At 44.8% G+C, this 14,260-nt stretch overlaps 1 protein-coding gene across 11 annotated transcripts in view; it reads right to left on the minus strand.

The window, feature by feature from the left end:
* KDM4C (lysine demethylase 4C) overlaps positions 1–14,260 on the minus strand; it is a 451,156-nt gene that overhangs the window by 374,571 nt on the left and 62,325 nt on the right. For 9 of the 11 annotated variants that reach the window (XM_063649534.1, XM_063649532.1, XM_054502416.2 and 6 more), the window contains one exon: positions 689–849. The exons of the other annotated variants lie outside the window; for them this stretch is intronic. In XM_063649534.1, the coding sequence (XP_063505604.1) occupies positions 689–849 (161 nt within the window). The remainder of the gene's footprint in view (positions 1–688; positions 850–14,260) is intronic. 11 annotated transcript variants of the gene reach the window in all.

Raw genomic sequence — 14,260 nt, forward strand, 5'->3', positions numbered from 1 at the left:
TCACGCCTTTAATCCCCGCACTTTGGGAAGCCGAGGCGGATGGATCACCTGAGGTCAGGAGTTCAAGACCAGCCTGGCCAACATGGTGAAACCCCGTCTCAACTAAAAATACAAAAAAATTAGCAGGGCATGGTGGTGGGTGCCTGTAATCCCAGCTACTTCGGGAGGCTGAGGCAAGAGAATCACTGCAACCCGGGAGGTGGAGATTGCAGTGAGCCGAGATCACGCCATTGCACTCCAGCCTGGGCGACAAGAGCGAAACTCTGTCTCAAAAAAAAAAAAAGAAGGAAAGAAAAGAAAAAAACATGGAAAGAAAAAGGACAGGAGAGAGAAATTATGGTTAACCTTCAGGTTAATAATTGTTGTCTACAAAAAAACTGACAAAAACTATGAATACTCTCACACCTCTGAAACCCATACATGGATCTCCTTGGTTTCCATGAGCCACCCTTGGTTGGTTTTGATTTTTTTTTTAAGCCTTAGAAGACAACCTAGTAGGAACAGTTATACTTAAAGGAAAAATAAGATAATTACTATTTGAAGAAATCAAATGTTCCACATGGATTAACAAGAACAAAGATTTTGCAAATTTCTTGCTTCAGAAACAATGTCCCACATCGTGGAAACTAAGAACATAAATTAAAGGCCAAGTGATTGCTTTTCATTTAAAGCATCTGAGGATAATCACCTTTGCAAGACCCGCACGATGGGCTCCTTTAGACTCCATGTATGCAAGGTATTTGTTGAACTCCCGGAACTCCTCCATGGAGGGTCTGAAGGTCATTATCTTACAGCTGGGGTTCAGAGGACTTTCCACCTTGGCCACCTCCATGATGGCTAGGGCAGTGTCTGGAGAGAAGACAGTGGGGTCAACAGAACTGAATTATTATGTCCTTTAGGTCATTTTTAACAAATAGTATGTCAGCTCCCCCAGCAGGAACCCTTCTCTTTCAGTCACTTCCTATTCCCTTCTACCAGTCTCAGGAAGACTCCCTCATCTCTGCCTGAACCCCTGAACAAACAAGGGCCTCTAGTCATTCCTCTTACCAAGTTCCCTATGCCTGGTAGAGAGCCACTGATCTGACTATACCGTTAGCCTCCTCAAAACCCTTCCAAGTAAAAATAAATTTTCTGGGCCGGGTGCGGTGGCTCACGCCTGTAATCTTAGCACTTTGGGGGGCCAAGACGGGCAGATCACGAGGTCAGGAGTTCGAGACCAGACTAGCCAACATGGTGAAATCCCATCTGTACTAAAAATACAAAACTTAGCCGGGTGTGGTGGTGCATGCCTGTAATCCCAGTTACTCAGGAGGCTGAGGCAGCAAAATTGCTTGAACCTGGGAGGCTGAAGTTGCAGTGAGCCAAGATCTCACCACTGCACTCCAGCCTGGGTGACAGGGTGAGACGCTGGTCTGAGCTACAGAGCGAGACTCCATCTCAAAAAATAAATAAATAAAAAATAAATAAATAAACTTTCTTTTTTTCTTTTTTTTTTTTTTTTTTTGAGACAGTCTTGGTATATTGTCTAGGCAGGAGTGCAGTGGTGCAATCTTGGCTCACTGCAACTTCCGCCTCCCAGGTTCAAGCGATTTTCCTGCCTCAGCCTCCCCAGTAGCTGGGATTACAGGCACCCGCCACCATGCCGGGCTACTTTTTTTGTATTTTTAGTAGAGATGGAGTTTCACCATGTTAGCCAGGCTGATCCCGAACTCCTGACCTCAGCCAACCTGCCAGCCTCTGCCTCCCAAAGTGCTGGGATTTACAGATGTGAGCCACCTAGCCCAGACGTAAAAATAAATTTTCTTTTTCTCTTTTTCTTTTTTTTTTTTTTGAGACGGAGTTTCACTCCTGTTGCCCAGGCTGGAGTGAAATGGCGCAATCTTGGCACACCACAGCCTCGACCTCCCGGGTTCCACTGATTCTCCTGCCTCAGCCTCCCGAGTAGCTCAGATTACAGGCATGGGCCACCACACCCAGGTAATTTCTTATTTTTAGTAGAAATGGGGTTTCTCCATGTTGGTCAGGCTGGTCTCGAACTCCCGACCTCAGGTGATCCACCCGCCTTGGCCTCCCAAAGTGCTGGGATTACAGGCATGAGCCACCGTGTCCGGCCGTAAAAATGAATTTTCTAACCTTGCAAGTTTACAAAAGATATTGCTTCTATCTACCAGTTCTGAAACAGACTCTCACTCACATACGCACCTGTACAAAGCCCTAGTCTAGGCTGAGTAGAGAATGTTAAAAATCATTAGAGTTTACTCAGGTGTGCTTATAGATTGTCATATCATGCCTTCCTATAGTAATTAACAAGCCATCCATTCAGCAAAATCGCCAGGCACCAGGCAAAACACAGAAAAGAATGAGGATGGAGACAGAAAGGGATGAGGTCTGTCTTCACCTTCCGAGCTGTCTAGAGGCTGAACAAACTTCAATATAAAAATGTACACAAGGGCTGGGAGTGAAAGTTCACACCTGTAATCCCAGCACTTTGGAGGCGGGCATATCACTTGAGGCCAGGAGTTCAAGACCACCCCGGGCAACATGGTAAAACCCCATCTCTACTAAAAATACAAAAAATTAGCCAGGCGTGGTGGCACACGCCTGTAGTCCCAGCTACTAGGGAGACTGAGGCAGGAAAATCACTTGAACCTGGGAGGCGGAAGTTGCAGTAAGCCGAGATCATGCCACTGCACTCCAGCCTGGGTGATGGAGTGACACAGGAAGAAGTAACTAACTCCACCTGGGTTAATGAGCAATCATTTTCCCAGAAAGGGGGAGAGTTAAGTCTTATAAGAAGGTATGGGAGTTGGCCAGACAAGAGAAAGGGCACTCTAGGCAGCAGAAATATCTGGAAGTACTGCTGGAACGGAGAGGAGTTTAATAATGTGTCTGGAGCACAGAAAGGAAAGACTATAGGAGATCAAAGTAGGAAAGTAGGCAGGTTTTACTATGAAAACACAGGCTTAATCTTGCTGTCAATAAACAGGATGATTCCTTCAGCAAACATTTATTGAGCACCTATCATGAGACAGGCACACAGAATGCAAAGGTAAGTAAGAAGCACTAAAGTGGCTACCTCAGGAAGAAGTCCCACCCCAACCTTCTTCTAAATCCATTAGGACCGGGCATCTGACAGCACAAACAACAAATCCTCCTGGAACAAAGTTTTCATCTTTTTTTTTTTTTTTTTTTGCTGAATTTAATCTGCCTGACAGAAAAATTGGAAGTGAGGGATGGCGCAGATAAAAGGGTGAAACGTTATGAGATAGTAACAGGTTAAAACAGAGCAGGGCTGGCCACGGCTGGGGCTCATGCCTGTAATCCCCGCACTCTGGGAGGCCGAGGCAGGCGGATCAGTTGAGGTCAGGAGATGGAGACCATCCTGGCTAACACGATGAAACCCCATCTCTACTAAAAAATACAAAAAAAAACAATTAGCCAGGTGTGGTGGCAGGCACCTGTAGTCCAAGCTACTCAGGAGGCTGAGGCAGGAGAATGGCATGAATCCAAGAGGCAGAGCTTGCAGTGAGTGCGCCTAGATCACGCCACTGCACTCCAGCCTGGGCGACAAAGCAAGACTCCATCTCAAAAACAAAAACAAAAAAACAAAAAAAACAGAGCAGGGCTACAGATAGTGATGTAGTCATTATTTGTTTAAAGAAAGTTTGGCCGGGCGCCGTGGCTCACACCTGTAATCCCAGCACTTCAGGAGGCCAAGGCGGGCGGATCACGCCACCACACCCAGCCAATTTTTGTATTTTTAGGGATGGGTTTCGCCTTGTTGGCCAGGCTGATCTCAAACTCCTAACCTCAGGCAATCCCACCTGCCTCGGCCTCCCAAAGTGCTGGGATTACAGGCGTGAGCCACCGTACCCAAACAGTTGTGAGCCACCACACCCAGCCTAGAAAGTTTAAATGAGCATCTATCTCACAATGTACACATAAGGAGGTAGGAGATACATAAAATTTAAACCTCACTACCCTTTAGGAATTTACAATCCAAAGGAGAAAATAATCTGCACAAAAATATATTAACACATGGTAGAAAATATTCTGAATTCTCCCTGCCTCAGGCAGGGGGCTTGCAACAGGGAAAAACCTTCCAGGCTACATTTCTACATGCCTCTGTTCACCTGTAGACAGGTACACACTCCCAAATTCATGGGCTTCAGGATAGCAGCCTCACTCTATATAGTAAACACACAGTCCTTTAGAAGCATCTGGATCTGGTCCAGGCACAGTGGCTCACACCTGTAATCCCAGCACTTTGAGAGGTCGAGGCAGGCAGATCACTCGAGTCCAGGAGTTGGAGACCAGCCTGGGCAACATGGCGAAACTCTGTCTCTACAAAAAATACAAAAATTTGCTGGGCGTGGCCAGGCGCAGTGGCTCACGCCTGTAATCCCAACACTTTGGGAGGCTGAGGAGGGTGGACGACCTGCGGTCGGGAGTTCGAGACAGCCTGACCAACATGGAGAAACCCCGTCTCTACTAAAAATACAAAAATTAGCCAGGCGTGGTGGCACATGCCTATAATGCCTATAATCCGAGCTATTCAGGAGGTTGAGGCGGGAGAATCGCTCGAACCCAGGAGGCAGAGGTTGCAGTGAGCTGAGATCACGCCATTTCACTCCAGCCTGGGCAACAAGAGCAAAACGCCATCTCAAAAAAAAAAAAAAAAATTACCCAGGCGTGGTGGTGGGCACCTATAGTCCCAGCTACTCGGAGGCTGAGACGAGAGGACTGCTTTACCACTCCGGGGGGCAGAGGGTGCAGTGAGCCAAGACTGTGCCACTGCACTCCCACTCTAGCCTGGGTGAAAGAATGGGACCCTGTTTCAAAAAAAAAAAAAAAAAATCTGGATCTGGCCCTCACCTAACTACTATGGCCTCGTCCATCACCACTGTCTGCACTGTACTTTATGCTCCAACAATACTCACTGACTTTAGCTTCTGTAAACAAGCAAAGCTTTCTGTGTTTCTGCACGTTATTCCTTCCCCTCACAGCAGCCTCTGCCTGCTTCCTCACCTGACAAACTCCTGCACATCCCTGAGATTCCTAATCCTCTGGAACAGGCCTGCCTGACCCATCACTGTGTTCCCAACTCCCTCTCTGCGTTCATTATAGCAGTTGCCTGTCCCAACTGCTGGCACTTCCAACCACCCACTGAGCCATCAGCTCCTCCAGGGAAATGCCGGCTCGCCACCTCTTTAAGCCCTAGCATACAGTCTGGCACCCCAGCCTGGCTCACAGTATCTGCTGCAATAATTATTTGCCAGCTGAATGAAGGTGTAAGTGCCAAATTGTTAACGTATTTACATAATGATACCAAATTCAGGAAAAGGAAAGCATTAGTCCCAAACACAGAAAAGTTACTTAGAAAACAGATTCACTTGCATCACTGGTAAAGAATAATGCAACAGAAAAATCTGGGCAGCGAGAACAGGGTAGAAGCCCACAGATCACCTTTGTAGGAACATTTGGTACACAGAAGGCAGTGTTCATCTTCGACAGGCTAAAGAACAAGGGTGGCCTGAGCATTTCTCTAGGCAGAGAAGAAGCCACTAGGAAAATGGAAATCATTGAGTCATTCAACAAATAGTTATTGAATGCCTAACTGCTGGGCAGTCATTCACCAGGGAACAAAGTCCTGACACTAATGGAATGAAACAGACAATAAAAAGTACATGCTATGAAGAAGAACCAAGGGTAAGGGGATAGACTGCAAAGGGGAAGGGTGGCTATTTTATACAGGGTAGGCAAGGGAAGGTACTTCCGAGGAACAAAGGGCTGAAGGAGGCAATTGATCATACAGATACCTGGAAGAAGAGCATTTTAGGCTGAGGTAACAAGGAAAGAGACTACCGGACTCTTCAAGGAACAGCAAAGAGATGCGTGTGGCTGGAACTCAGAAGGAAGGAGGAGAATGGTGAGAAATGAAACTGGGGAGAAAAGGAGTTTGGCATTTACTCTGCATGAGATGGGAACTGATCCTGGGGTTCCTCCCCTTCTTAGTTATCCAGTTCTTGGTACTCAAACATCCATTTCCCTTTAAGGAGATAATGGCTGTCTCTAAGGAAACTCTTCTGGACCATCTGAAGCAGAGAAATGAGCTGGCTCACATACTGTAAATCACATTCTGGCTCTATGTGTCAAAAAGGACAAGGTTGGAAGCAGGGAGGTCAACAAGGAGGCAATTTACACTAACCCAGGCAAGTTAAGATGGTAGCTTGGACCATGATGGGCAGAGGGAAATGGTCAGATTGTAGATTGCAAATACATTCTGAACAAAATTTCTTGACAGAAGTAAGAGAAATAGGAATCAAGATTTCTGGTCTAAGCAACAGAAAAATGGCTCTGGGCCTGGGCATGGTGGCTCACACCTGTAATCCTAGCACCTTGGGAGGCCTAGGCCAGGCAGATGACCTGAGGTCAGGAATTTGCGACCAGCCTGGCCAACATGGCGAAACCCTGTCTCTACTAAAAATACAAAAATTAGCCGGGTGTGGTGGTGCGTGCCTGTGATCCGAGCTACTAGGGAAGCTGAGGCACAAGACTCACTTGAACCCCGATGGCGGAGGTTGCAGTGAGCCAAGACGGTGCCACTGCACTCTAGCCTGGGCAACAGATAAAGACCCCGTCTCAAAAAACAAACAAATGAAAAATGGCTCTGACAAGAAATTGAGGCACAGAGATTGTTAAGACATGCAGCAAATTAGTGGCTACTAGAATTAAACCTAGCCCTTGACCTAGTTTGCTAACTGGTCTAGGAAATATACTCTGCCAGTTTCTAGCATCACTACTCCCTTGATTACACAAAACTATTTCTACCTACAAATCAGATATATGGATTAAAGACCTGGGTAGCTTAGGTTTTAGACCTTTTTCAATCTTTGAAGTTAATATAGGATAATCATAAAATTTTAAATATGTTAAATGATCTAAAAAGTTAACTTTCACTACACCACCCAGATCTTTGCCAATATGATAGGCAAAAAAGTATGGTTAAGTTTCATTTATTTGATTCTTAGTGACAGTGATCATTTTTGAACACACATAGCCATTTTCATTTCTTTTTTTGGGAGGTGCCTACTTACATTCATTACATTTAAAAGGTATTTATATTAATAAATGTTGCATTCCTTGAGTTCTTCCTAATCCATATTTATCATTACTAAACTTAATCATGCTACAATTAAATCCCCAGTCCCTCTTGTTTCTCTTTTACCTTTATTTTTCTGAACCAAGAAGAAACAGAAGTTTAAAATGTTCTTCCAGTAATGTTTCCAAGTCATAGGAAGATAAGTGTATCTTAAAACAAGCACCACTATGATTTTTAGCTGAAGGTGATAATCATTTTTTTAAATGCTACCCTTCTTTTGACTGAGTCCCCAAAGTGAGTGACAATACTCTCTCTGAAGGCAACTGTTATCTTGCTTCCACAGACCTAGTCTTCAATGTTTCTGAGACCACCTACAGCAAAAACGATATTTATAGCAAGTACCCTAAGAATTTTTTTAATAAGCTAAAGACCTTTCCATTCAATAAAGTCCAGCACTAACTCATATAACAACCCATGTTTGTTTCTGAAAATTTTTACATTATGATAAAGGACAAACATCTACTCTCCTTGTTCTAATGAGAACGTGTCTTTATTTGGTAATAAAAAAGAAACCGAGTCTGATGCTTTCCGGCCAAATGTAATACTCTACCCAACATTGCCTTCCTTCCCTGTCTACACCTGTGTTTCTGACTTGTATTCTCTTAAACAACTTCTGCGGGAGGAGTAAAAACTGACAGCTCTCATTGTGTATTAGTTTCTTCAACAAAGCCTGCCAAAGAACTGATGTGCACTGCTAACTGCCTCTGAAGAGAACAGTTCAGTATCTACTTTAAAACACAGCCCTCTAGGAACCTAAGCACTCACAGTTAGCAGACCATGTCTCTGGCTAGAAAAAGAAGGATTCTGGGCCCTACCTGAGGTGATGGAGTCTGGCCTTTCAATCCCAACACTCAGCACACTGGGTGTGGCCTCACAGGAGCCAAGCAAGCTTCTGCTCTGCACACTGCTTTGGTTGGGCATTGTTAGGGATTGACTTGTGTCCCCCCCAAAAGACACGCTGAAACCTAACCCCCAACACCTGTGAATGTGGCCTTATTTGGAAATAAAGTCTTTGCAAATGTAATCAAGTTAACATGAGGTCATATTTGATTAGGGTCGGCCCTGATCCACTATGACTGGTGTCCTTTTAGGAAGAGAAGAGGCCAGGCGCAGTGGCTCATGCCTGTAATCCCAGCACTTTGGGAGGCCAAGGTGGGCGGATCACCAAGTCAGGAGTTCAAGACCAGCCTGGCCAATATGGCAAAACCCTGTCTCTACTAAAAATAGAAAAAAATTAGCCAGGCATGGTGGCGGGTGCCTGTAATCCCAGCTACTGGGGAGGCTGAGGCAGGAGAATCGCTTGAACCCGGGAGGCAGAGTTTGCAGTGAGCCAAGATCGCGCCACTGCACTCCAGCCTATGTGACAGAGTGAGACTCCATCTCAAAAAAAAGAGGAAGAGGAGAAGAGACAGACACAGGAAAGAGTGCCATGTGAAGATGGAGGCAGGGACTAGAGTCATGCAGCTGCAAGCCAAGGAATGCCAAGGACTCCCAGCAAACACAAGAAACTACAAGAAAGGCTCTAAGCAGATTCCTGCCTAAATCCTTCAGAGAAAACATGGTCCTGCCAACACCTTGATTTTGGCCTTTAGCCTCCAGAACTGTGAGAGGATAGACTTCTCTTGTTTTAAGCCATCCCAGTTTGTGATAATTAGTTACATTAGCCCTAGGTAACTAATACAGGCATGAAAGGCCAGACTGGAGGGAAAGGAGAAGTGGACCACATTCTCCAATCTTAGCTTTATAAACAGCAAAGCTCCTAAAACTCTGACTTTTCATCTAACTTCATCCTTCTCAAATGGTTCTAAACTGGGGAGGAAAAGGGAAGTCGCAGGCCACCTCCACAACTCTCCATTAATCATTAGCACATCTACCCAGTTATTGAACCACAAGAGGGCTTGAAAGGGCCCCCCAGGCCTGGGCCCCAAGTTAGAAAGCAACACAGCAAAGAAACTCCCTGAGCCTCCTGACCATTTTTGCCTGAGCCAGGACTCATTTCTCTCTCAGAAGTCCAAGCAGCTTTTATTTCATCCCTTTCATCCCATTCTGAGGGATGGATTCTGCTGAGGCCAGGGATAGGAATGGAAGAGCAGACTCAAGGAGATAGTTCTGGGACAGAGCTCCTTGGATCCTAGACCGAAACGAATTTTTTTTTCCTCTTTTCTTTTGCTATAAAGAATACAGTGGGCCGAGTGTGGTGGCTCACACCTGTAATCTCACCACTTGGGGAGGCCAAGGCGGGTGGACCACTGGAGGTCAGGAGTTCACAACGAGCCTGGCCAACATGGTGAAACCCTGTCTCTACTAATAATACAAAAAAATTAGCCAGGCACGGTGGCATGTACCCATAGTCCCAGCTACTTGGGAGGCTGAGGCAGGACATAACAGACCTAACCGGATTTTTATTTTCTCCTCAGGACCAGAAACAAGTAACTGGATTTTAATCCCTCCCACATGCCTCCTCCACTTAGTAGCTGTGTGACCTCAGGAAAGTTACTTAAACGAGGCCTCTGCTTCCCCATCAGTAAAATGGGGTAACATTACCTAACCAACTGCATTGTGATGGGGATCCAATAAGCCACTAAATGTAAGAATTTAGCATATTGCCAGGCTATAGTAACATCTGCATGCTGGCTTTGAAAGAAAGAAAAAAAAAACATTCAAATTAAGTATCTTCCATGAGCTTCTTCCTCACTGCCTACAGATGATCAAATTTCTCCCATATAAATTTCAAAGGCTTCCTGTACGTTATGTCCCCTCCTAGACTCACCCAAGCTACAGCCTTCTCTCCCCAACCTCTCACAGACAAACCCCAACAGAGAATGGGGTTTCTTTGTCCAGTTCACCTCCTAACTCAAATCTTCATCCACACTGCAATCTGATGTCTGCCTCCACTAGTGGATTGAAATCACTCCAGAAAAAGTTGCCAGTAACTTTTTAATTGCTACAATCAATATGTTGTTTTTAGTCCTCTTACCAACCCTTCTGCAGCCTCTGAAACCGGAAAAGCCTCTCCAGGCACAGCTTTTGTGGGTGGTGGGCAACTAGCTCCTCCTCACTCTCTGATGGTCACTGCACTCTCTGGAACTCCTTTCCATGCCCCTACTCCTCAGCCAACCCCTCCACTATTGGTATGCTGCAAGGCTCTTTCTGCAGTTATCTTCCCTTTCCACCAAACACAGACACTACGGGAGATTTCATCCATGCTGGCCTCAACTGTCCTTCCCAATGCACCTCGGAAAAATGCTACATGGGCCTCTCTCCCATGAATCTCAGTCCAGTCTGCTAGGCACAGTCATTTGAAGATGAATATAAAGCTGTATAGAGACAATTATGAATCTGAAACTTAACAAGGATAAAAACAAATCTGTCCTTCAAAATCTGCTTCTCTATCCCAGTCTTGGTCCTTATTCATTCAATCCATCCACAGTTTAGCTTGCCTCTTTGTGGCTAGCACTGACCACAGCTAATCCTCAAAGAGCTTACAAGTGCAGGAAAGAACAAGTACACAGGCAGTTATTATATCACAGGTCAGGTGCTGCAATAAAGGGAAGCACAGAGGACCACAAAAGTCTTTAGAACAAGAACTGTGGGAGCTACCTTTTACCAGGGTAAAGGTGGAGAAAGAAGTGAAAAGTGAAAGCATCTCCTACACACCAAGCCCGTCCTCTACGGCAAGGCCAACATCAGAATCCCAAAAGCCTTCCCAAGCCTACCTTCTCTTACTCTCCACTCCTAAGTGGTGACCTTTGTAGTCAATTCAACAACCTGAGCATCTTTCATATCCATTCTCTAGTCTCCATACCAACTATTACTATCCTGAGTGACTTTTGTCGTTCTTTTCTTCAACCACCCCAAGAGTCTTTGCTGATTTTCCCACCTTTAGTTCACCACCCTCAATTCTCTTCTATACATCTATATAAACACAAAGCAAACTTTCTAGACACAAAACTGATGATGCTATCCCTCTTTTAAACCCTTCAATAGCTCAATATCGTTCCAGTATGGAGCCATGAATCTAGTTCCTGCCTTTCCCCTCCCTCCTCAAAGACCCCTTTTGCCCACTTGAAACCTTTGCTTCACTTTAAACCACTCGATGTTCTCAAGGGAGTGAAGCCATTTCCCTCCTTTGCTGTGCTGTATGTAGACATATGTGTTACGTGTACGCCATTACGAATACCTTCTGTGAGCAAGACATCTGTTAAGTGCATTAATGTTCATTCTCTTAATTAAATCTCATAAGAACTCCATTGAAAGAGTGACCATGAATATCCCTATTTCACTAATGACGGAGAATAAAATGCTTGCTCAAGGTCCCAAGTTAGTAGGAGCAGAAGATGGGAAATTAGCCTAATCTGAGATTCTACTCATAACTGCTTTGATATTTGCTTGTCCTATCCTCAGTGGTGCCTACCTGGAAAAACTCATCTTTCAACTTTATCTTACACATTGACTCCCTTACGAAGCTTTTCGGGCAACACTCGCCACCAGCTGACAATGTCCTTTTTAATTGCTCTCGGCACTCCATACACGTCATCAACCTTCATTATTCACAGATTCCGTATCTACAAATTTACCTACTCACTAAAATTTATAACCAGGCCGGGCATGGTGGCTCACACCTGTAATCCCAGCACTTGGGAGGCCGAGGTGGACAGATCACCTGAGGTCAGGAGTTCGAGACCGGCCTGGCCAACATGGTAAAACCCTGTCTCTACTAAAAGCACAAAAATTAGCCGGGCATGGTGGCAGGCGCCCGTAATCCCAGCTACTGAGGAGGCTGAGGCAGGAGAATAGCCTGAACCCAGGAGGCTGAGATTGCAGGTGAGCCGAGATAACGCCACTGCACTCCAGCCAGCCTGGGCACAAGAGTGAGGTTCTGTTTCAAAAAAAAAAAAAAATTATTTATAACCCCAAAATCAGTACTTGTATCACCATTTGTATGGTCATTCACAGACACGCACAGAGCAACGAAAAATTTGAATTGCCCAATGCACACATTCCCAGCTGAGGCCAAACAAAGGCTTTCTTGTTTCAGCTCTCATAATGCAAACAAGTGTCCATTCTATGGTCTATTTAGTGCCATGATTTTTGCACTTTTGCACTGTCTGTTGGTGATTTAGCTGCTTAAAATGGCCCCCAAGCATAATGCTGAAGTGCTGTCTTGTGTTTCTAAGTACAAGAATACTATGGTTTATGGCTATAGCTATATGGCTTATGATAAAAATTCATGTTACATGAGGTTGGTTTAGTCATGAGTTACAATGCTCTTGGCCACAAGTTTAATGTTAATAAATCAACAATTATATTTTGAATACAGTGTCTTTAAAAAGAAACACACAAAAAACAAGATTATGTATTGATCTGTTGATGAAAATGTTCTGACCAGAGGCTGACAGGAACCTAAACTTGTACTTCCACTAGGAGCAACATTTCAGTATTTACTAGTTCATTGTTCATGATGACTTTATAGAACATAACTACTGCAAATAATGAGAATCAACTATACCTTGGCCCTTGTAATAAGACCATTCAGAAAAAGTCCCCGCCCCAAAGAAGCTTCCCAGCCTACAGTGGTAAATTCAGGCAGCCACTCCTACAGACTACAATTGACTAACCTGGTGCAATCACTTCCCCGGGACTCAGAACTAGAGAGCAGAGACAACGTCATGAGGGGCTACAGCAGCCACTGTCTGCTATATGCATAAACAGAAAATGAGAGAAGGAAAGAGATCAGCAGAGAAAAGTAGAATCAAGAGAATGCAAGGCCCCAAGAAAGATGAAGGGACCAAAAAGCCAAGACTGAATCATCATAGGCATAATGAAATCATGAGCTCAATGCCTGAAGAACCCGCACCTTCAAGAGACTGCATTCTGGAGAGCTGAAATCTACATTATATGAGACATTCCAAATAGGATTAAAGTTGCTTTTTTTTTTTTTTTTGAGATGGAGTTTCACTCTTGTTGCCTAGGCTGGAGTGCAAAGCGGAATCTCGGCTCACTGCAACCTCTACCTCCCAGGTTCAAGCAATTCTCCTGCCTCGGCCTTCCCAAGTAGCTGGGATTACAGGTGGACAGTACCACACCCAGCTAATTTTCGTTTTTTTGTTGTTTTTTTTTTTTTTTTTGAGACAGAGTCTCGCTGTTGCCCAGGCTGGAGTGCAGTGGCACGATCTCGGCTCACTGCAGGCTCCATCCCCTGGGGTTCGCGCCATTCTCTTGCCTCAGCCTCCTGAGTAGCTGGGATTACAGGCGTCCGCCACCTCGCCCGGCTAATTATTTGTATTTTTAGTAGAGACGGGGTTCCACCATGTCAGCCAGGATGGTCTCGATCTCCTGACCTCGCGATCCGCCCGCCTCGGCCTCCCAAAGTGCTGGGATTACAGGCGTGAGCCACCGCGCCTGGCCAATTTTCGTATTTTTTGTAGAGACAAGGTTTTGCCATGTTTCCAGGCTGGTCCTGGACTCTTGAGCTCAAAGAGATCTGCCTGCCTTGGCTTCCCAAAGTGCTGGGATTACAAGTGTGAGCCACAGCACCTGGCCAGTTTCTCTTTCGTTTTTTTGTGGGTTTGTTTTTAATAATAGTAAGAGAATTAGGATACTTGAGAAGCAATATGAGCCAGAATCCTTGCAGATGTTTACAAATTCCCGATCTCTTAACTTTTTACTGTTATAATTCCCACACCTCGTTCGAGATTAAAAATAAATTACCTCATCTTTAATGGTGCTTTCCAAAGGATTCAACTTAAATTTGGTAGAAACAATAACACTGTTGTATTCGCAGCTAATCTATTTACATAATTTTTAATTATATCTCATACTTACACAGCTGGCATAAACTGGATTGGAAATATTGTTGACTTGCTGAGTATTCAACTGGTACTTGGATATATTAACAACAGGCATAGCCTACTTAGCCCTGTGTGTGAGGTCAGTGGTGTTCTTTAGAGAGAATGTATGGTATCCCTTATCTGGTTAAGATAAGGGTGAGTCAGAGCTACTACAGTAGGCCAGTAAGATTAAGTAGCTGTAGATGGCTGGCTAGTTTGCTTAAATAGCTCAATTAGTAATTGCATTCAGTGCTACAAAATGAATTTT

The sequence above is a fragment of the Pongo pygmaeus genome, chromosome 13, assembly GCF_028885625.2.
Source record: "Pongo pygmaeus isolate AG05252 chromosome 13, NHGRI_mPonPyg2-v2.0_pri, whole genome shotgun sequence".
Classification (NCBI taxonomy): Eukaryota; Metazoa; Chordata; class Mammalia; order Primates; family Hominidae; genus Pongo; species Pongo pygmaeus.